Source organism: Neofelis nebulosa, chromosome 16 (assembly GCF_028018385.1).
Source record: "Neofelis nebulosa isolate mNeoNeb1 chromosome 16, mNeoNeb1.pri, whole genome shotgun sequence".
Classification (NCBI taxonomy): Eukaryota; Metazoa; Chordata; class Mammalia; order Carnivora; family Felidae; genus Neofelis; species Neofelis nebulosa.
In genome coordinates this window covers 29,186,818-29,210,208 of record NC_080797.1, presented here as the reverse complement: position 1 = coordinate 29,210,208, position 23,391 = coordinate 29,186,818, and the positions used below count along the sequence as shown (strand labels likewise).

The 23,391-nt window shown below is 35.2% G+C and overlaps 1 protein-coding gene and 1 non-coding gene across 10 annotated transcripts in view; both read left to right on the top strand.

The window, feature by feature from the left end:
- TANC2 (tetratricopeptide repeat, ankyrin repeat and coiled-coil containing 2) overlaps positions 1–23,391 on the top strand; it is a 364,297-nt gene that overhangs the window by 90,903 nt on the left and 250,003 nt on the right. For 8 of the 9 annotated variants that reach the window (XM_058703494.1, XM_058703493.1, XM_058703491.1 and 5 more), the window contains exon 3: positions 22,483–22,554. In XM_058703494.1, coding sequence (XP_058559477.1) covers positions 22,483–22,554 — 72 coding nt within the window. Of the gene's footprint in view, positions 1–1,926; positions 2,135–22,482; positions 22,555–23,391 lie in introns of those variants that run through there. The other variant, XM_058703492.1, reaches the window with a different exon arrangement.
- Positions 13,320–13,426, top strand: LOC131498693 (U6 spliceosomal RNA). Its single transcript, XR_009255563.1, has one exon. It is a non-coding gene; the product is annotated as a U6 spliceosomal RNA (small nuclear RNA).

Below are 23,391 nucleotides of genomic sequence, written 5' to 3'. Positions count from 1 at the left end.
GCCATTAGAATCTTGTTTTCTATTTGTATATTGCCAATGTGTGTGTGTGTGTGTGTGTGTGTGTGTATACATATACACATGTGTATATGTATATAGATTTATGATTGATTTTTTTTTTGACATTGTACTATGACCTTGCTAAACTCACTTCTTAGTTCTAAGAGGTGTTTGGGGGGGGTGGTTTGTTTGATTTTGGTAGATTCCTTTCAATTTTTAAGTGGACAATAATGTCTTCTAAGGATAAAGATAGTTTTAGTTCTTCCTTTGTAATCTGTGTGCACTGATTAGTACTTCTAGTATGATGGTAGCCAACAGTGGTGAGAATGTGTTTTCTTGCCTTGTTCCTGATTTTAAGGGGGAAGCATTTAGTCTTTACCACTAAGTATGATGTTGACTGCAGGTTTTTTGTAGATGTTCTTTATCGAGTTGAGGAAATTCCCTCCTATTCCTAATTTTCTAATGTTTTCATGAAGGGATGTTGGATTTTTAAATACTTTTCTGCATCAAGTGATATGATGATGCAATTTTTCTTCTTTAAATCATTAATATGATGGATTACATTGAGTGATTTCCATAGTAAACTAGCTGAGCATGCCTAGTATAAACTCCTCTTGGTCACTGGGTGTGTGTGTTTATACATCATTGGATTTGATCTAATTTTTTGTTGAGGATTTTTGTTTCTGTGTTCAAGAGGGATATTGGCCTATAGTTTTCTTATTTTGTAATGTTTTTATCTGCTTTGATATCAGAGTAATTTTGTCTTCATAAAATGAGTTGGGAGTATTTCCTTCTCTTTTCTGGAAGAGATAGTGTAGAATTGGTGTTATTTACCTAAATGTTTGGTAGAATTACCTGTGAAACCATTTGGGCCTGGAGATTTCTTTTTTGCAAAGATTATTTAATCACAATATTTATTTAATAGTTATAAGAATATTCATGTTACTATTTGATTTTGGTTGAGTTTTAGTAGTTATTAATTACTTATTAAAAGATATGTTTGGGGTGCCTGGGTGGCTCAGTTGGTTAAGCATCCGACTCTTGGTTTTGGCTCGGGTCATGATCCCATGGTTCATGAGTTCAAGTTCCACATCGGGCTCTGTGCTGACAGTGTGGAACCTGCTTGAGATTCTTTCTGTCCCTCTCTCTACCCCTCCCCACTCGTGCCCTCTCTCTCAAATAAATAAACTTAAAAAGAAAAAAGACATGTTTTGAAGACCAAGTTTTGCTGCTGACTAGCTGTGTGACCTTGGGAAAGGTACCTCAGTGTTAACCTCTCTGGTCCTTAATTTGTTCATCTGAAAAATTAAAAAGACTTTTTTTGATTCCTTAAGATTTTTCCTGGTTTTTGAATTCTAGAATTCGGGTAGGATAAAAGTGTATGTGTTTGAAGTTTATGTGAAAGGATTGTGAGCCTCTGTTTCTTTTTCATCTGTTAGTGTTTGAACGTTGGTTTACCTTGATTCACTTAGCCTTTTAACAGAGAAGTTCTGTATTTTCTTATCAGTGGATTATGTACTGATGAAAAGGTATGGCTAGAGGCAGGCCTTTTTATGGATTTATACATGATATACTTACGGTATACGAAAAATTACTTTCATAATTATGTAAGAAGATGTAAGGTAAATCATATGCTGGCTTTTAATGTTCTGTATTTTTGAAGAATTAAATTACCAGTTTAGAATTTATAGAGTGTTAGAAATGTATTTCTCTTTTGGTGATTATTCTTCTGAATCTTCATAATTTAGTGATTATCTTTCTGACTGAAAAAGTCACTCATTTTTAGCTACTTAATGGAGATAATGTCTATAAATATTTTATGTAAAATTCATTTTTAAAAGGTGCACACTTGTGTATCCTGTCCATTTATTGGGTTAAAGCAAAGTGAAAATAGCATACAGATCTGCTGCTGAAGGAAACATTAAGTGGCAGCTGCAGCTGGAGGATTTTACGTAGGCACCTGTGGGTTTGAGTGCGTTCAATATACAGACTGCAGCAGGAGGCTGGCACTGCCTCTGCTGACTCCAGTACACTCCTTCACTGCTGTCTGCCGATCTCTCCACTGGCCAGAAGACAGACAAAATGGTGCAGCACGTAGAGGGCATGGGAAAAAAATAACCGTCAATATGATTCAAAGGTGGGTTTGCTGCATTGAATAGCAGAGAAAATTGTTTAACAAGATTAAAAGCTTGGATATAGTTCAGTATGTCAGAAATCCTTAGCTGTTTTAGTGTTTGATTGTGACCATTTAAGAATGAAAATGTATAGTTCTGAAATCTGCATGCTCCCTATATATAGAGGTTTCAGATATATTGCATGTGTAACATTTAATAAATGTATGCATGGTAGATTATAAACAGATTTATATTTGTACTAAACGTGTATAATGTGTGTGTGTGTTGTGTGTATATATATGTATAGATAGATAGATAGATAGATAGATAGATATAACCCACAACACACACATACACATGAAGGGTTTTTTTCCCTATTAATACTAGATTGTTAAAAAGTAAACACAGGTTTTATATTTTTTCTGTTTTATATTTGTCGCAGCTCCTACCAATGTCTTTTTCTTTATATTGTTCATTTATAATAGTAGAGAGCATTAGTAGAGCATTCTCTGGTGAGATGGAAAATAAGTGGAATGAACACTGGAGTTGGCACTTCATATTTTATTGATGACTGTAATGCAGTGTGAGTTCGCATTGCACATAGTCATGATTTAAATGATTACCTCTTTTATGAAAGCAAAATGTTTGTAAGAACAGCCATGTTGTAGACAGTGAGTACAAAATGAAGAGAGGAAGTAGGACAAGTAAAATTTCTCTGTCCTTGGTTTCTTGAGCAATGTTCAGCATTGACTCAAGGCACTGTCATTTTAGAAGTACAGTATAGAAACAATTGAACATCAAGCATAGAAAAAACATGGAGGTTTAGTTTCCCACCCCTTCCCGGAAGCACTTTACTTATGTACTCATATATTTTGGGTTTCAGTGGCTGCATGTTACTGGGGAGCTGTCCAGTTGAGACAAGATATATTTACTTAAGCCACACCCAACAGATTGAGCTTTTTTATGCATTCGGGCACTATTTTAATCCTGTGCTGATTTGTAACCGTCATATGTGGGATGCCTTTGAGTTGTAAAAAGAAACAAAATACTAGATTCACAGGTTTCAGCTTAATGTGCTCTTGAATATCTGAGTTGTTTTATTAATAGCATAGAAGAACAGTATTTAAGTTATGCAGCATTATCTGAGGCAGAGAGAGAGATTGAGAGAGGAAATATTTGTATGGTGCCAGTAAAAGTGTACTGCAAGTGTTCTGATCATATAGGAACAGTGCTGCTGGTATACTATTTTTTGGTTAGTGTTGTAGGTGTTAAATTGGGGTTTGACATTTAGAGTTCAAATTCTCTTCTTTGAGAAAGTATTTGTCCAGGTGTCTTAAATATTTCACTAATTTTTCTGTGCTTTAAAAAAATTGCAAAAGATTAAGCCTGAGTTTAAATCTATTTATAATATTGTATTCTATACTAGTGACATGTTGTATGTGAAATCTATTTATAATATTTTATTCTATACTAGTGACATGTTGTATGTGATAAGAATTAACAACTGTATGGCTGTTTGCCACTGTGTTGGATTACCTCAGCCACTTTACTATAAACAGAAATAAGGAGGATCAGCACGCATCTGAGTAGTCTGCAGAGTGCTCAGATGCTGTATTTTCACAAACTCTTTCTTTTAGACAAAGCAAATTCACTGTTTTCTTCCCCGAAAGAAAAATAACCCTCTCATCTATACTATATTCCTTTGATTTTATTGAATAACACAGAAGAATAATATGGGATTTTTGTATGTCAGATTTAGTGACAGTAGATAGCTAACTATAGACTGAAATATCCTATATTATTAGAATGTTTCATGTATCTAAAATGTTATATAACCCTGATGGAATGTTGCAGATGAAACAAAGAAATCTGATTGGTTCCTCACAAGACACAGCAGCCTTGAAATCTATTCTAACCAGAGGCTTCTATAGCAGACTGGATGGCTAGTTAGCATCACAGTAAAAGCATAAAAAATACAGTGGAGACAGGGAGGGGTTTGAAAGAGAAAATGAAGTTAAAGCACTTCAGTAATTTCTATCTTTGGAGCATTTTATTTCCTTGCAGGGTTCCCCCCCCCCCAACTTTGGCCTTTTTTTTTCTTACTGTTATTTCAAAGGTGTTATATTCTATTAAGTTAACAAACTTTCTAAATAGTATTTAATCAACTAGAAGAGCCTCTCTAAAAAGAGTTTTACTTTAAGTGATGGTGTGGGTTAATGAAGAATATGATTTCAGAATACTTATTAAATATAGATGAGTGGGACTTGTTGGGGGAAGGCAGGAGGATGTGATGGTAAAGAGTTCTGAAGAGCAGGCCACTAATAAGAACTCTTTGGCCCTACCCTTCACCATCCTATTAAAATTGTATTAGATGATTTGTCATCTAAGACTTCAGTGATGCTTGGTGAGGACACGTTGTTATTGACATTCAAACAGCAGCCCATTGCAAGTCAAAACAGGTGGAGAATTGTTTGCTGTCTGCTGGCTGTTAGAAACACCCTTGAAATGTGCGAACAATATATGTTATCTATTATGTATTTATTATTCTTGGCTAGATGGTCTGCTGGAATATAGTTGTAAATTACAGTACCAAATGTCCAACCCTTTTATCTTTTACAGAAAATATTTAAAATACATGTGTAGTTTGTTTTATTAAAATTTGAAATTCTTATATATAAACAGTAATAGGTCAACCTCATTTATAGGTTATGGGGAGGGAAAATTACTGTGAGCAGGAAATGAGCATTTAAATTAAGAAAATTAATTAAATTGAAAGGAAGTAGAGAAACATAAAGCATATTTAAACAGTAATATCTAATATATGGATATATTCTGATAAAAACCAACTGTATCTTTTAGGTTCCATTTCTGTGCTTACTTTCTAAATTATCCGATATGCTAATAGAGTCAGGCCGAAGGCAGCTGGCTGCTAGTGTTACAAGCTGAAAACAAAATGGCTGGCAAGGATTAGTACTGTAAATTTGCAATAGAGAGCTGGATGCAATTAAGATATCTTTTGTTGAAGGAGACTGTTACAAAGTAAGTTGATGAGGGAATGACTGTTGTAGTAGATGTCTTGGGCAATAAAGAAACATCTTTTTATTAAAGAAAATGTAAAAATACTTTATTACAGCATAAAAACAAAAGATTTTATACTGTAAATAAAGAGTAATTCATTTTCAGGAAAGCAATAAAAAACCTCTTGTTAATATTCATTTAACCATCATTGTCTTTGTAATTCTAAGATCCAGGTAGTTTCTGAGTGTATTATTTATGAATCTTTCAGATTAACAGTATGGTTACAGATAAAAGAAATAAAAAATGGATATATTCTTAGAGTAGGGGGGAAATTCAGAGATAAGTTTTATTAGTATTTTATTAGTTTTATTTAGTAATGAATCTTTTAGATTAGAATCTTTCAGAAGGATAAAAGAAATAGAATAACAGGAAAATTTAGACATAATGAGAATAGAGTTTAGAAAGTAACTTCATCTATAGGTTTGTATATTAATACGGATTTTTCTCTGTATAAAACTATAAGCCTTATCTGTTGATTTTAAGCAATTGTCAAAAGATTAAATGATGTCAAAATTGTTGGTAGGCTCAGACTGAGAAATCGCTTCAGGACGTTTTAGTTACTTAGGTTGAAGATAGCACATTAGCTCACAAGTTTGTCTCTCACGGTGTGATGGCTACATACGGTAAAGAGGGCAGACAATATAAATTTGTCATCTCCACTTCTCCAGCACCTAGTGCAATGCCCTAGCACTTAGTGGGTGCCTCCTAACTGGTGAAGAATAATGATAGCAAACACTTTGTATGTGCATAGAAAGACATACACCCACACATAAATACATACATAATTATACTCATTTACTTTTCAGAACCTATGGGATAAATTATATTACAGTTGACCCTTGAACAATTGAGGGTTGGGAATGTTGATTCCTGCACAGTTGAAAATCCACAAATAACTTTTGACTCTCCAAAAATTTAACTACTAATAGTCTACTGTTGACTGGAGGCCTTACAGATAACACAATTGATTAACACATAGTTTCTGTGTTATATGTATTATGTACTATATTCTTACAGTGAAGTAAGCTAGAGAAAAGAAAAAGCTAAGAAAAGCATAAGGAAGAGAATATACATTTATAAAATCACGTATAAGGGCCCACACAGTTCGATTCCATGTTGTCAAGGATCACCTGTACTTTATGTTACTCACTTAGCGGATGAAGAAACAGAGGCAGAGAAACAGAAGTTAAATGACTTGGCCAAAGTCATACAGTAAGTATGGAATTTGTTCTTGTATGGTCCCGAAGTCTTTTATCGTCTCTTCCTCAGAGGTATTAGTATTCACCAGTACCCTTAACCCTCAGGAGGACATGTTGTGCATATAATCTGGCAGAAACTGCAGAGCAGAGAAAACCTTTCTGCTGCATCTCTTTCAAAATTGCTTTAACTGATATTTTGTTTTCTAAAATCCTTTTCTATCACTTAGCTATAGCTGATGGACCATTATCATCATCAGCTAGTGTAGATGACACTTTTGAAAGCTGTTTAAAAGCCCATAGCAAGCGTATTCAGGAAGCAGTTGGGAAATATGTGAAGCTTTCTGCACTCCCAAAATGGCTGCCAACATGTAACCTGCCATCAAGTCCACTTGATTAAAACTTCTGAATGCTTCTCAACTTTGTCTTCTCTTGTCCTCTTCCATTCTCACTTCCTAATTTTAGGATTTCCTTTTTTCTCACTTAAATTATTATGTCTCCAGTCTTAGTACCCTTAGTCCATTCTTTATTTTGCTACAATAATGAATTTTCATAAATGTAAATCCCCATAACTTTCAAAATAAAATATGGCATGTCTTTTCACTAGTTCTCATTGCTATAACCATATCCTAACACAGATGCACACGGACATAAATAATACAGGCTCATACATACAGATTTAGGATTTGGTAAAAAAAAAAAAAAAAAAAAAAAAAGTTGGTATTTGAATCTCCTTTATAAGAGATGAAAAATCCTAATACAAATGTATCCATGAGCAGTATTTAGTTTACTATTATACGTATTCTAAAATTTACTAAGTGGTAACATTCTCTCTATAGAATTCTGCATCTGGCTTATTTTATTTTGCTCTTGTTGGTATATAGGATTTGGTTGATTTCTTGTATGTGTTGTATAGTATTCAATTTTATGAGCATACTTCTTTTATTTTTTTTCCCTCCTAACAGAAATCTGAGTTTATTTCAGTGTTTGTTTTGTTCTGTGTTATTACAAATAATGCTGCAGTAAATATCCTTACACACATATCAGAGTTTCTCCAGGAGCTATACCTAGAAGTTGAATTGCCAGGATGTAGATTATTTGCATTTCACTTTTACTAGATAATTTCTGTGCTGTGTCACTACTAATTTATAGTCTTCTCAAAAGTGTTTGAGAATCCCGTTTTGCCATATCCTTCCCAACATTCACATGGTCAGACTTCTTCATTTTCCCCAATCTGGTACGCTCTTTTTCTTATTGATTTATGGATATTCTTTGGATATGGCAAACTATAGCCCATGGGTCAAATCCAGTCTACCACCTGTTCTTGTGCAACCTGTGAGCTAAGGATATTTTTTACAGTTATTTTATGATTCAGCAAGAAAAAAAAACAAAACAAAAAACAAAAAAAAACCCATAAAATGTCACAACATGTGAAAATTATATGAAATTCAAATTTCAAATTGTAGATTGATCCTTAGTCCTTGATAGTTATTGCAAATATCTTTTCTCAGTGTCTTTTCTGTCTTAAAACTTTGCTTTTGGTTAGACCAAAACTTTGGTCTTTTGGTTAGACTAAGACTAAAACTCTAAACCTCTGTGGAATATAAGTTTAAAATTTTAATTTATTCATGTTTTTCATTCTTTATTCCCCCTATGTTGTTTCAGAAAATTGTTTTTAAATAGTTGAAGTTTTGTGTTTTTTATTTTCAGATTTTTATTACATTTTGATTTTTTTCCCCTTTCCCCTTAATTTTTTGATAATGAGAATATGGCTTGACAAGGAATCTATTTTTTCTCCTGTGAAAAAGTTAATTTTTGTACCTTATTTGTTGTTGAATAGCCTTTCCTTTCTCCAGTACTTTATAATGCTGTTTTCTCATATATGAACTTCCTTTATTTACATGTGAGTCTTTATTCAGTTTCCTTATCCAGTTACTTCCTTATTTTTTGATTAAATATTTCTATATTCTTTTTTCCTAATGTTTATTTTTGAGAGAGAGAGAAGCAGGGGAGGGACAGAGACAGAGAGAGAGAGAGACAGACAGACATAGAATCTGAAGCAGGCTCTTACATCTCAGAGCCTGATGTGGGGCTCAAACCCACAAACCATGAGATCATGACTTGAGCTGGGAGTCGGATGCTTAACCAACTGAGCCACCTAGGTGCCCCTAAATATCTTTGTATTCTACTAGATCCTAATGATTCCTTTTATTCAACCACTTAATCATTGTTGTATTTACATTTCCTGGTTACTTAAGAGAAAAATACAATATAGTAATACTCTAGTAAAGACCTTACACATGACAAGTTTAGAGAGGGAAATAATGTTTTGAATTTGTATGTTACATATAACAAGGTTTTTTCTTTAAAAAACCTTTTTCTGGGGCACCTGGGTGGCTCAGTTGGTTAAGTGTCCGACTTCAGCTCAGGTCATGATCTCGCGATCCGTGAGTTCGAGCCCCGCGTCCGGCTCTGTGCTGTCACCTCAGAGCCTGGAGCCTGCTTCAGATTCTGTCTTCCTCTCTCTCTGCCCCTCCCCCACTCATGCTCTGTCTGTCTGTCTCTCTCTCTCTCAAAAATGAATAAACATTAAAAAAATTTTTTTTAAAAAAACACCTTTTTCTGTAAAACATTTTGACCTTGAATTTTTATTTTCATTGCCCTTATAATGAAATAATATAGGCATATGGGATAAACAAAGTATAACTTTTTTTGTGAAAAAAATTGAGGGATAGTTAGATAATATTTTTTATTGACTTTTTATTACTTTGGTTTTTCAATGAGTGTCAATAGATTTAAACACACTTATCAGAACAGAAAGATGTGCCTTTTCTTGGAGGTGAATTGTGGGAGGGGAATATTTGATTTTTAGTCTGGTAACTATCATCCTATCCCTTTAGGGAGTAAGAGGAATAACTATGAAAGTTTATTTTGTTATGAACATATGACATAAAATAAAAATTTTCTATTAGTAGTGCTGTTGAAACTTATCCTCATATATGAAGGCAGGAATTTGAGGTGAAAACCACTTTATCCTGACTTCCCAGGTATATAGTAGTTTCTCATAGACATCCTGAGGGTAGAGATCAGAAACTGGGGGACAAAGGGAGATCTAATTAGAAATGAAGCAGGAAAATGAAGGTCTTACAGACCATGTTAAGAATTTGTATCTATTCTAAGGGGGATCACTCTAACATTTTAAACATCAGATGGGAAAACTATTACATTTGCATTTCTAAATGATTACTCAGCTATTTTATGGATAAACATTTAGAAGAGAATGGACATGGGAGTTGGAGACAGGTTGGGGTCAAGGGACATTTAGGAAAGAAAAATCAGCAACATTTGGTGATGAATTCATTGAGATGAGCTCTGATAGAGTATCAAGTTTGAAAGGGTGAGGGAAAAAGTGAGAATTTCGTGTTTGGATGTTTTGAATTTGAGGTATATACGATACATTCAAGTAGAGATTTCAAAAAGGCAATTAGTAATTAGTAGACGAACCTTTCCAATTTTTACATAAATAGATGAATAAGGAGCTCCCTAGTAGAATAAAGGATTTAAAAGTAAAACATAGGGGTGCCTGGGTGGCTCAGTGCAGACAGCTCAGAGCCTGGAGCCTGCTTTGAATTCTGTGTCTCCCTCTCTCTGCCCCTCCCCCACTCACACTCTGTATCTCTGTCTCTCAAAAAAATAATAATAATAAATAAACATTAAAAAAAAGTAAAACATAAGCATTTGTGTTGAGTATTAAGAATCGTTATAGAGCTCCTGTTGGAGAAATACTTGTTTGGTTTAAAAAAAAAATCAAGGGATGAAATAATTTCATTTCTAGCTGTTCATTTTTCTCTCCTTCTAGTCCTAGATCTAGAATTGATAAGGCACTAAATAGAGGTTAAGATTAATTAGATTGTAAATTAAATTCTTTGTTAAAGTGACTTATTATTTATCCTTTGCAATCTCCCATCTTATGTTCTCTATCTTGGTTAATGGAATTACAGTCAGTCCTTCCCAATCATGAGTTCTAAGGCATCCAGAATTCCCTTCTTTCACTCATTTCACTTTTTTTTTTTTTTTTTTTTGCCTTATTATAACAACATTTGTTGCAGTTAATCATTCTCTTTTCCTTGAAGTTTTCTCTTCACTTAACTTCCAGGATACCACCCTCTCCTAGCTCTGTTGCTCCCTATCTCCCTGGTTTGTTCTTTCTCATCGCCCCAGTCTCTAAATGGCATAGTGCCCCAGGGCTCACTTTTCACTCATTAATTAATTCAGCAGCTATCTTTTGAGCACCTACGGCGTGTCAGCGGTTGCTCTAGGCATGGGGGATAGAACAGTGGATACAACATTATTTGCCCTCATGGAAGTTACATTCTAGTAGAGAAGCTGCCCAAAATTAAAGTACATAAGTAAAGTACAGAATATATTAGTGATAACTACTAAGGAGAGACAAGAACCAGGGAAGGGAGACATACTTTTTACTTGTCTCTGCATTTGTGTAAAAAGTATGTCTGTGTAACAAAACTGAGAAGTAACCATTGGATTTAGCGATGGGCTTTATAGGAGATCTTGGTAAATGTGACTTTTCTGGAGCAGTGTGGGCAAAAGGCTGATAAGAGTGTATTTGAGGAAGAAAGGGTCAGGAAAACTGATGATAGTGATTAGAAACATCTCTTTCACAGGGATGCAAGGTCTTTGTGATTCTCAGTCCCAAATATTCCATGAACCTACCCTTTCTTCTGTATTCTCAGTGTTAGTGCATTTATTCAGGCTTTCCTTTCCTTTGGGCTTAGTGCAGTGATCTCTTTGCCTTTAGCCTGTGACCCCATAATGCCAACTTAATATATGCTTGCCAAATTTGTCTTTTGAAAGTATGGTACTGTTCCTGAACATCCCTTCTCATACTTTAGGAGCTGTGGCTTGCCTGAGACCAGGTTAATGTGAAGAAGCAGAGGCTATTCCAGTTTTTAGAATCTTATTAGGAAGCTTTTCATCTAGGTGACATCATCATCTTGGTGGTAGAACTTCTCAAGCCCAGCCCAAAGGAGTAAATTGAGTCTAGTTATTGATAGGTTAAAACCACCTTGACATTACACAATATTATCCCAGTTTAGTCCACAATCCCCCAAGCCACCAAAATCAGTAATAAACAGGGAGTTAACCCATGAATGTAAACTTCATCCTCAATTTAGAGATCATATCCTTCTGTACAGTTAGTGTTTCTTACCTGTAGGATCTGTCTATTAGCACTGGAAACTTGCAGATGGATCCAGTTCATCGCTGTCTCATAGCTCCGCTCAGTGTCTACTAACACTTCTTGACTTTGGCTGCACGTTCAGTCATCCGGGGAATTTTAAAGACCCTGTCATGCTTGGGTCTGACTCTAAGTATTCTCATTTCATTAATCTGGGTGGTAACTTGAGCATAAGGATTTTTTTTAAATCCCTGGATTTCTAGACCAGTCTGATATGTGGCCAAGATTGAGACTTATATGTATCCTCAGCATCCAGTTCCAACAGATAAGAACACCAAAAATACATAAGGTAAGAGTGTGTTTGTATATACACCTACTGACATTCAGTTATAATTTTTTTTTAATTTTTAATGTTTTTTTTTTTTCTTGAGAGAGAGAGAGCGAGAGACAGTGTGAGTGGGGGAGGGGGCGGAGAGCAAGGGAAACACAGAATCCGAAGCAGGCTCCAGACTCTGAGCTGTCAGCACTGAGCCCGACACGGGGCTCAAACTCAGGAGCCATGAGATCATGACCTGAGCCGAATCAGATGCTCAACTGACTGAGCCACCCAGGTGCCCTGACATTCAGTTATAATTTTAGCTGTTGTTAAGTTGCTGTGTTGGACTCTTTTATTCAAAGCCTCAACCCCACAAAGTGTTTAAAAAGTGTAAATTGACAAAAATAAACTGAAAATTCCTTCTAGCTCTGTCATTCTATGCTTATCTGTAAGAGATATCTATGCTTCCTAAAAATTCCATGCAGAAAAAGCTGGTGAACTCAAGAATTTGAGTGAGCCATACTGAGTATCTAATTTGAGGTGAAGAGGTTTGAAATCAGAGATTGTTTCAAAATCACCTTGGAATTTTTTCATCTTTTTTTGGTCTCGTACCAACTGTAACATGTCATGATATATTTGTGTATAGAAAGAGAATGGTGGAGAAGAGAACAGGCTTTAGAATTAGGCCTGGCTTCAGATCCTGGATCCTGCACTTAACTAACTCCAGCTGTGGCCATATTTGCTGAAAACCTCAACTCCTGTTTCCTGATCTATCAAAAAGAAAAAATGATAATTAGATTATAAGGTTTTATTGAGGATTGAGTGACATAAATTTGTAAAACACTTAGCACAGTGCCTGACACATAAGACCCAAAGAGGTAGTGTCTGTTTTCATCAATGTTGGCACAGCTGAAGAAGCTAGGGCTTGAATTTTCTTTTGCAGTGATGTAGGGCATGTCAGCATGTCTACCTGTTTAGTTAATTTGAGTGTATGGATAGTGTGCATTCTTGGAATTATATGATGAGGATAGCAATTTGCGTTTGTGGTCTTCCTCCCCTAAACCTATAACCAAAGTCTAATCATGAGAAAAACATCAGACAAACCCCAACTGAGGGCATTCTACTAAACTGACCCGTACATCTCAAAACTGTCAAGGTTACCAACAAAAAAGTCTGAGAAACTAATCTAAGGAACCTAATATGTGATGACTAAATGTAATGTATCACGGAATGGAAAATATATATTAAATAAAAACTGAGGAAATCTCAAAGTGTAGACTTTAGTTAATAATGTATCAATATGATTCATTAGTTTTGGCAAATGACTAATCTAAGTGGGAAACCAGGTGTAGGGTTTATGAGATTTCCCTATACTACCTCAGCAACTTTTCTATAAATCTAAAACCATTCTAAAATAAAAGTTAGTGCTCCCTTTGGCAACACATATACTAAAATTGGAACGATACAGAGAAGATTATCATGGCCCCTGCACAAAGATGACACACAAATTCATAAAGCATTCCATATTTTTGAGGAGGACAGATATATGTTTTCACTCCTATGTGGATCTTGAGGAACTTAGAGAAGACCATGGGGGAAGGGAAGGGGAAAAGAATAGTTACAAACAGAGAGGGAGGGAAGCAAGCCATAAGAGACTCTTAAATACAGAGAATAAACCGATGGGGGGCGGGTGGAGGAGAGGGGGAAATGGGTGATGGGCATTGAGGAGGGCCCTTGTTGGGATGAGCACTGGGTGTTTATGTAAGCGATGAACCATGGGGATCCACCCCAAAAACTAAGAGCACACTTTGCACACTGTATGTTAGACAATTTGACAATAAATTATATTTAAAAACTAAATAAATAAAATAAAAATTTTATTAATAAAGAAAAAATGTATCATTGTAGATACATTTTTTGTTTAATTTTTTTTAACATTTATTTATTTTTGAGAGAGAGAGGTACAGCACAAGCAGGGGAAGAGCAGAGAGAGAGGGAGACACAGAATCCAAAGCAGGCTCCAGGCTCCGAGCCGCCAGCACAGAGCCTGACGCGGGGCTCAAACTCACGGACCGTGAGGTCATGACCTGAGCCAAAGTTGGCCACTCAACCAACTGAGCCACCCAGGTGCCCCGATACCTTTATTTTTAAAGGTTGCTCCATTAATTTAATTCTGTGTTAGGCTTGACATTTTGTATATTCATTGTGCACTTTGAAAGCACAGTCATCAACTTTTAAGATACATTATTGCTGGTGATTGCTCCATTTACAATTAGCGAGTCTACTTTGTTTTCCTCTTATTAGTCCTCATCATTGATGCATAGCTCCATCATGAGAATCAAAACATTCTGTGTTTAGAACTTTTCTTGAGCCTACGGATCAGACCTTCTGGGATACCTTAGGCAATTTTGGATAACTTAGGCAAATATAAGTTAATAACTCATCATAGGGAAGTTATTTTTCTTATTTAGATTTAGAATATATAAGCTAGATCTGTGAAAACCTGTGAAAAGTACTGATAGCATTATGTTAATAAATACTTCTTAGTTGGTATAGTGTGCTTCCTTTTTTCTTTAGAGGAAGAGCCACTATAGATGTTTTCTAACGAACGAAATCAATTTTAGGTGGCTCTGGGCTTCCCTATGAAAGTTCTTATTGATAATTAAGATCTCTGAGACTGTTATGGAGGATAAGGGCTTAATGTTTAGGATAATGCCACTCTTCTTTTTATAGTTATAGTTTGGATAAGAAAAGAAAAACACTGAACTTCTTAAATTGTGTCTCAAACCACATTAATACCATTTATTTTTTTCTTGAACTTGATTTGGTTTTATGAATGCATTAATTTTAGAGCTGGCCCTTGACAAAATTAATTCAACAATGTTTTTTGTTTGTTTGTTTGTTTTGAGAATACCCATGCCATACCAGATTCCAAGTTGGCAATGAAAATACCAAGATGAAAAAGGCTTTCAAAGGCACACTTTAAACTTTTTATAGTCCAGAGATAGTCATATAAATAATCATTATGCAGTGTGGCAGTGCCGTAAAACAGATATGGGTAATGTGCTATAGAAGCACAGAAGAGGGAACAATTAATTCTTAATGGGAGGCATCCCAAAAATCTTATAGAGAGGATCAGGGAATGATATTTAAGCTATCTTTTGGCGAAAGGATGTTGTTACTGATGGGATGATGATAAATGAAGATTCCAGTTATCAAAAAAAAAAAGAAAAAAGATTCCAGTTTCCATTTATTCCTAAGTGTTTATTTAGTGCCAGGTGGCATGCTGTGTTTTATATACATTACTACATTTGTTTTTCACTACAACTCCATAGGTATTATAGCTTCATAGATAAAGAAATTGAGGTTCAGGGAAATTAATGAATATTCCTAAGTAGTTCAAAGATTGAGTCCAGCTTAGTTCTGCTAGACACCAATCCCTGTTAAAATGTGTTGGATATAATTTCTTATATTGTCAAGTAAAGGCAGCTGCATTTTAAGTAGAAGAAATAGCGTGAATAAATTGATGGAGGCATTATAATGCATTTCCTCTTTGAATATCATCAAGTAGTTTGGTGTGCCAGCATATAGGGGAATGTATTATTTAGGATGTTACAGTTGCAGGGAATAGAGTATTTGTCCCAGAATTGCTTGAACCCGGGGTTAGCTAACTTTTTCTGTGAAAGTCTGGATAGTAAATATGTTAGGTGTTGTAGGCCAGATAGTTGCAAATACTGAACTCTGTCATTGTAGTGTAAAAGCAGCCATTGACTATATATAAATGAGTGATCATGACCACATGCTAATAAAACTTCATTTATGGACACTCAAATTTGGATTTGATATACATTTTATGTCACAAAGTATTACTGTTTTAACTTTCAGTCATTTAAAAGTGTGAAATCTGTTCTTACTTCGCTCACTGGCTGTACAAAAATAGGTAGCAGGCTAGATTTGGCTTATGTGCTAGTTTATTCACCTCTGGTTTATATGATGGTGAGGATTTATTGGACCAGAAGTAGGGTAATTTTCTTCAATTATCCAGTGTTAGTAAGGACGTTGGTGTCTTCCATCTCTGTCCTAATTTTCATAGTAATAACTTTATCCTATGATTTATTCCCTTTATTTTTAAGAATGGCAGCCAGAATATCCAGGGTCTCCATGGGTTGTCTTCTATGTCTAGTGAGAGAGAAGACCTTCTCCAGAAACTCTTTCTAATCTCTCTTGAGCTTAATCCCATCAGGTTTCATCCCTACCACTCCACAGGAACCATGTTAAATTATCTACATTGATTAAATTTAGTGATCTATTCTCAGTTTCATATTACTTGACCTATCAACATTTGATCTTTTCCCTTCCATGAAACTCTTTTCTTAACTTCTGTACTCTTCTAGTTTTGTTTCTGTTCTCTGGTTACTACTCCTTATTGTCTGGTGTTTTTCCTCATACCACCAGCTTCTGCATGTTGGATTCAGCCCCAAGCTTTAGTCTTTTGACTCACTCTCTCTCTCTCTCTCTCTCTCTCACACACACACACACACACATACTTATACTCCCTTATGTGGGGATGTCATACAGTTTAAAAGTGGTTTATGTACTGATGGCATATGTATGTTCATGTTCACGTCTGCTTATTTGTGTAACAGGCATCTCAAGCTTAGTATGTCCAGAACTGATTTCCAAATACTTCCCTCATACCCAGACTTATTCTCTCACAGTCTTTCCTGTCTCAGTAAATTGCAGATCCATTGGTTGGGTCCAAGATACTAGAATTACCCTGATTATTTCTTTATTTTTCTCTTCTGACAGTAGATTCTCTCTGCTGTACCTTCAAGATAAATCCAGCATCTGACTCCTTCTCAGCACTTCCACTGCTCCCTTAGTCGAAGTGTTCATTCTTCTTCTGGATTTTTGCAGTAGCCTCTGAATTGATTTCTGCCTGCTTCTGCTCTCTTTCCCCTGAAGTCCCCCCTACCACCACTTTAATGATTTCTTTGTTATAGGGGCACCTGGGTGGCTCAGTTCGTTAAACAACCAACTTGGGCTTAGGTCGTGATCTCGTGGTTTATGACTTAGAGCTGTTTCGGGCTCTGTGCCGACAGCTCAGAGCCTGGAGCCTGCTTCAGATTCTGTGTCTCCCTCTCTCTTTGTCCCTCTGCTCCTCATGCTCCGTCTCTCTCTTTCTCAAAATAAATAAAAATACATTAAAACAATTTCTTTGTTATAAAAGATAACAGTAGAGATTTTTGAAACCAGACAATTTAAATTTTAGGATTGTGGTGTGATTTGGGGACAGTAACTTTCCTTCCCTGAGTCTCAGTCTTATATTTAAGGGGTAAATGGGTGATTCAGTTGGTTAAGCGGCCAACTCTTGATCTTGGCTCAGGTCATGTGAGTTTGAGCCCCGCATCAGGCTCCATGCTGACAGTGTGGAGTCTGCTTGGGATTCATTCTCTCTCTCTCTCTCTCTCAAAATACATACATACATACATACATACATACATACATACATACATACATACATTCTATCTACCTACCTACTTACCTTTGGATAATAAATCTGGCTTATGTTCTTGGTCCTTCCTTTTGTATTAAAAAAAAAAAAAAATTCCACTCATACCTTCCAGTTCTTGTCTGCCTTTGTTGGCATTAAGTGTACTTAGTTCTTACAGATTCATGCCTGGCCAGTAAAAGGAACCAGAGTTTATAGTTGAATAGTAAAAGTATTGTATTTTATGCAGTTTTAATACCCCTCCCATGCTTTCTATTAGGGCAGTATATTTAAAGTTTCCAAAGGAGAATTAAAGGCAACCAAACTTCAAAATTTTAATTTATAATCTCATCTGTTATTTATACTAGCACAGTATTTAGCTGAGAAGACTAAAGATGAGCTTAGGTTACCAAATTCAAGGTCACTTAAGTTGTTAATTTTTCAGCTGTAATATTTTGATCCTGGGTTGAGAAGAAGAATCATTTAAAGTATCCCCTACTTAGGGGCGCCTGGGTGGCGCAGTCGGTTAAGCGTCCGACTTCAGCCAGGTCACGATCTCGCGGTCCGTGAGTTCGAGCCCCGCGTCGGGCTCTGGGCTGATGGCTCGGAGCCTGGAGCCTGTTTCCGAATCTGTGTCTCCCTCTCTCTCTGCCCCTCCCCCATTCATGCTCTGTCTCTCTCTGTCCCAAAAATAAATAAAAAACGTTGAAAAAAAAATTTAAAAAAAAAAAAAAAATAAAAAAAAAATAAAGTATCCCCTACTTACAGAAAAGAAAATATTTTTCTTGGAATGGTTCAGGCACTTTCTTAATAGACTTTCTTTAACTTAAATCCCTTCATAGAAATCACTACATACTGAATATCTGTATATGGTTGGTATTTCTTTACCAGGACTGTTTTAGTGCTGTAATACACCTGAGTTGAAAGCTATCTACCCTATGAAGTAAATTCTCCTATGACATTTTGCATAGGAAATAATGGGAATAGGAAATCTATTAAGGTTTCTCCATATTAAATATACATTGTTTTATATTACTTGCTGGGTTTAACTCAGTATGCAGGTAAAAAAACAAATGTTCTTTGCTGATTATCTTAAATCCAGGAAACCTAAGTTCTGCTTTTAACAGCTAGTACTTGAGTTGGACAGTCAGGCCTTTTTATTTCTGTACCTGTTAGTTACATCAGGGGTTTTCTTCTGTAAAGTTCACAGTATATCTGAAGTAAGTCTTTAATTCAAGTTTGATGAGTAAATTCTAACTTCATAGACGCACCCCTGTCCTACTGTCTACACTCTGGGGTGAGGTAATAAGTGTCATGCAAATAGCTTGACTTGCTTAATGACTGAAGGTCTTCTGTTTTGTCCATAAATGTTGATGTGTCCTGTGTGGGAGGTCTTACCTGTACTGAAAGAATTGTGTGTTAAGCAAAGCAAAAACATTTATAGTACTGTATGTCACTGCAATCTTGCTATTTTGGATAATGGTTTCGTTGGTTCCATAAGCATACCGCAAACACTTTCAAAGGGGCTGAAATTTTTCCCTACGTCATTTTGGGGAAGTGGTGAGTTTATTCTTTTTGAAAAATCTTTATTGTCTACTTTTACCTGAGGGTTAATCTCAGCTCTTATGATTAGTCTCCACTGAGGTAAGGCATGGTTGGTTATAAGGTTTCAGTCTTAGAGGAGTGAACTGCTCAAATTTATTGCAATGTATTTCTGATTTTAGTTTGAAAATTTAGGCAGTTAAAACATTATAGATTATGGTGGTATCAAAATTGGTGATTTTTTTTGTCTTCATATTCATTGGCTTGCTGACTCAAAATTATGTCTTAAGCCATTTCTTGCCTATTTTTTTCCTGTGTATTATTTTATCAATACCGTAACATTCTGGAGATCATGCAAATTTTTGAAGCCTAGTTTTTTATTTATTTTTTTCCTCTTATTGTTTAGGAAGACAGTGCTGCTGACAGAAACGTCTGTTTTATTCAAAGGACTTCTCACATACTTTAAGAGCATGTTTTGATGTTAAAACAGAAATTTGTGTGTATATATTTTTTATCCACATAGAAAAATCAGAAAAATGAAAATTTAAGACCTGCCTGAATATGAATGTTGCTCATTGTCATTGATTTCCAAGTAAAGGAAAAGAAAGAAAGACACTTGCATAAAAAAATTAATTACTAGGAAGGAAAATTGACTAGTACTGTATTTGCATATCCTGATTTAAGATGCCATATATTTCTAGTATAGTTTTCTATTTTTGATAAAATGAATCTTTATTCCACAATAATTTAGGACTGCATAATACTTTATCTTTTTTTTTTTTTTTTTTAATCTGTTAAAAGACTTAGGTTGTTTGACCTGTAAAATTTCCCATAGTCTGTATTTTGTTGATCATGTGCTTAGGAACAATTCAACATTTTCATCTGTCCTTTGTTTTTCCTGAAAACCCACAGATTCAGTAGTTTGACCAGACTCAGGTTTGATTGAAAACTATAACTGCGCTCCTGTCACCAGGAGACATACAGTGTCTGGTGTTTATTCCCTTTTTAGTGTTATTAGTAATTGATATTCAGTGCCTCTGGAGCTGTTCACTCATTGCAAGTTATGAAATGGTGATATTCTGATTTTTTCTTGTTTCCCATTTATTGTCTGGAATGATTTTATAGAAGATCTCTGTTATGTACTCTTGGGCTACCAGTACAGTTTATATAGGAAATGTAGGAATTATTTAATTCTTTCCTTTCCCCCCAAATTTCAAGATAATGAACTGGGTTTCTATCATGCTTAGAAGGTGACCAGTTAGTGTCATGTTGTTTTTGTAGACATCATTGTGATCTCATGACCAGTGAGAGCTTCTTTACTGAGTCTTTTTGATATGACCCTAGTTGTACATTGTCTTTGATAGCTTCCTTACAACTGCACGTCAGGATGGTCCAGGTTCATTAGTACATATCCTTTGCTAAACTATCTAGGGTTTTTTTTTTTTTTTAATTTAACTAAAAAAAATCTTTGATGTTTATTTTTGAGAGAGACAGACAGACAGACAGAGCATGAGAGGTAGAGGGGCAGAGAGAGAGAGACGGAGACACAAAATCCGAAGCAGGCTTCAGGCTCTGAGCTCTCAGCACAGAGCCCAATGAGAGGCCCGCAAACTATGAGATCATGACCTGAGCCAAAGTCGCATGCTTAACCGACAGAGCCACCCATGTGCCCCTAACTAAAATTTTTTAAAAGCAAGCTCTACGCCCAACACGGGGCTTTAGCTCACGGCCCCAAGATCAGGAGTTGTATGCTCTACCCTCTGAGCCAGCTGGGTGCCCCTAAGCCAGCTAGTTCTTTAAGAAGTCCTGGTTTGTCTTAATGGAGAATGGCATTTCAAGATCGCAGTCGGGGTGCTAGGAGTGGTCATTGCCACTCAAGCACTCTTTGTAAGTGCTTTTAGTGGACAGAACTAGGGTATACCCATGACTTATAATATTGTATTTACATTTGCAATGTAGATTCAGTACTACAGAGTTTTTACTTCTGTGTATTTTTATATCCATATTTTCTTTCTTCCACACTGAGAATTCTGGTTCTCAAGGAGACAATAACATTAGAGTATCCCATAATTAATCATTAGCTTTATCCCTCTTTGTAAAGATCTCAGAACATTATTGCCACCGGTTTTGATTACTGAAATCAGTTAACTTTTTGTTGTTTTTTAAAATGCTTTCTCCAACCTCTATCCCCTACATTTTTTTATGGTAGCACTGCATCTACATTGTCAGATCTTATAGCCATTACATTCTGTAATCTCCCCATTTAAAAACTCTGATTTATTTCGGTGTTTCTCCTGTTGCTTTGATTGCCTATAGCTAGTTCTCTAGAAGAGCCAGGACAAGTTCATTGGGACAGTATTCCCTGAGGTTTTGCATGTTGATAACAGTTTGTCTTTATACTAAAAGGTTAGTTTTACTGGATGTAAAATCTTTGGTTCAAGTTTTCTTTGTGTATTTGAAATTTATTATTTTCTCTTATAAATCATGTGACGCTTTTGCCTAAATGCCCAAGAGATTTTTTTTTCCCCTTTTTTCTTAAGTCCAGTAATTTTAGTAAAAAACTACTTGGTGCATTGATCTAAGTTGATTATCTCAACTACACAGGGCGCTCTTGCAATATGTAGTTTCAGATGTACTGTATATACATATATATGTGTGTGAGAATGTATACATGTATTTATACACACATATAACTATATATCACATATAACGTATACACATTTTTTTCTGGGAAAGCATTTTTGTATTACAGTTTTAAATATTTGTTTTGTTCTCTCACTTTGTTTTTCTCCTTTAGGGCTTCTTTTTTTAATTTTTCTTATTTTTTGTCTTATGCTGAATCTTCTTTGCTTATCTCTGATATTTGGCACCTTCTCAAATCCTTTTTAATGTCTCTTTTTTTTAATTTGTTAAAGATTTTCTTCCTTTTTACTCTCTGTTTCTTTTAAGGTCTTTTGTTATGTTTATTTGTGCTTGTTTTCTTACGGTTTAGTCTTCAGTACTGAAATGATTTTTGTTTTATTTCTAGTTCTTAGTTTCTGTCTCCTCATTTCTGAGTTTTTCTGATTCTGATTTATATTGCTGTTTCATGTATTACCTAATTTTCTTATTATCTCTCATAAGACCTATAAATATAATTTTTATTAGTAAAACATAGAGTCCAGGGGATTATTTGACATACTTTATACAAATAAACAGCTGTAATTAATTTAGACATTGCTTTAAATCTTTAAGTCAAAGCTTCTATACTAGAATCTGTGAGTGAACTTTAGAGTTGATAAAATTACTCATTACGTGTGAGGTAGAGTGTATAGTATAGGGGTAGGGAAAAAAACACCTTGAATTTCTTTAGACTTCCAGAGGGAAATAAATGTAAACTGCCCTCAAAAAAATATGGGTAAAGACTTTTCATTTATATAGGAAAAAGTCCTCAAATATTTTAATGATTAAGATTATAAGAGCTAAAAACAAATGATAGATATTATTGTTTTGAGATACAGATGGCACCATAGATAATTTCATTATCTATTTGCTCTCTTTCTACTTTTATATAGATGGAGGGAGCGAGGAACCACCGGATCGAAGACAGTCAAGTGTAGACTCTCGCCAAAGCCGCTCTGGGCAAGGTAAATTTTCATTAAATTTATTATTAAAATGAAAAAGACAAGATATCAGTTATTCCTTCCTAGTATTTAGTCTGAGGATTGGGGTTTCCTTGGGTCTAGTTTGGATATTCTAGTTTCTCCTTTACAGCTTTAAATGTTACAGTCTAAAAGTTCTGTGATATCATTTATTCAAGATAAAATGAAAACTGGTGTCATGTCTTTTTTTAAATGGTAATACCTTAATAAGGTCTTAAGTAATTTTGGAGCATTTGACACATGTCTGGATATCACTGTTGGAATACAACCAAAAGTAAATTTTTTACATTTATAACAACACACTGGCTTTTTAAAATTTCATCAATGCAGGGCACCTGGGTGGCTTAGTTGGGTAAGCATGTGACTTGGGCTCAGGTCATGATTTCGGGTTTGTGGGTTTGAGCCCCTGTTGGGCTCTGTGCTGACAGTTCAGAACCTGGAGGCTGCTTTCGATTCTGTGTCTCCCTCTCTCTCTGCCTCTCCTCTGCTCGAGCTCTCTCTCTCTCTCAAAAATAATTAAACCAAAAAATTTTAAAAAATAAAATTTCATCAATGCAATATTGTTTTAGCTCTCTCAGAAGAATAATTTTTGTTTCTAATTTCCATCTTGAATTAGGATTTTCTTAATTAGTTTCCTTTTCTATTTAAAATTTAGTATGTGCTTTAGACTGGTTTTTTGAAGTGACAACTTCCAACCTAGGTAAAAAATATCTGGTATCAATGAAATCTTCAGATAGGTCTTCCTTAATTAACTTATTTAAATATGTACTAACTTATTTAAAATAGTAGTTATCCACTTTTTATTTATTTTATTTTCTCTGT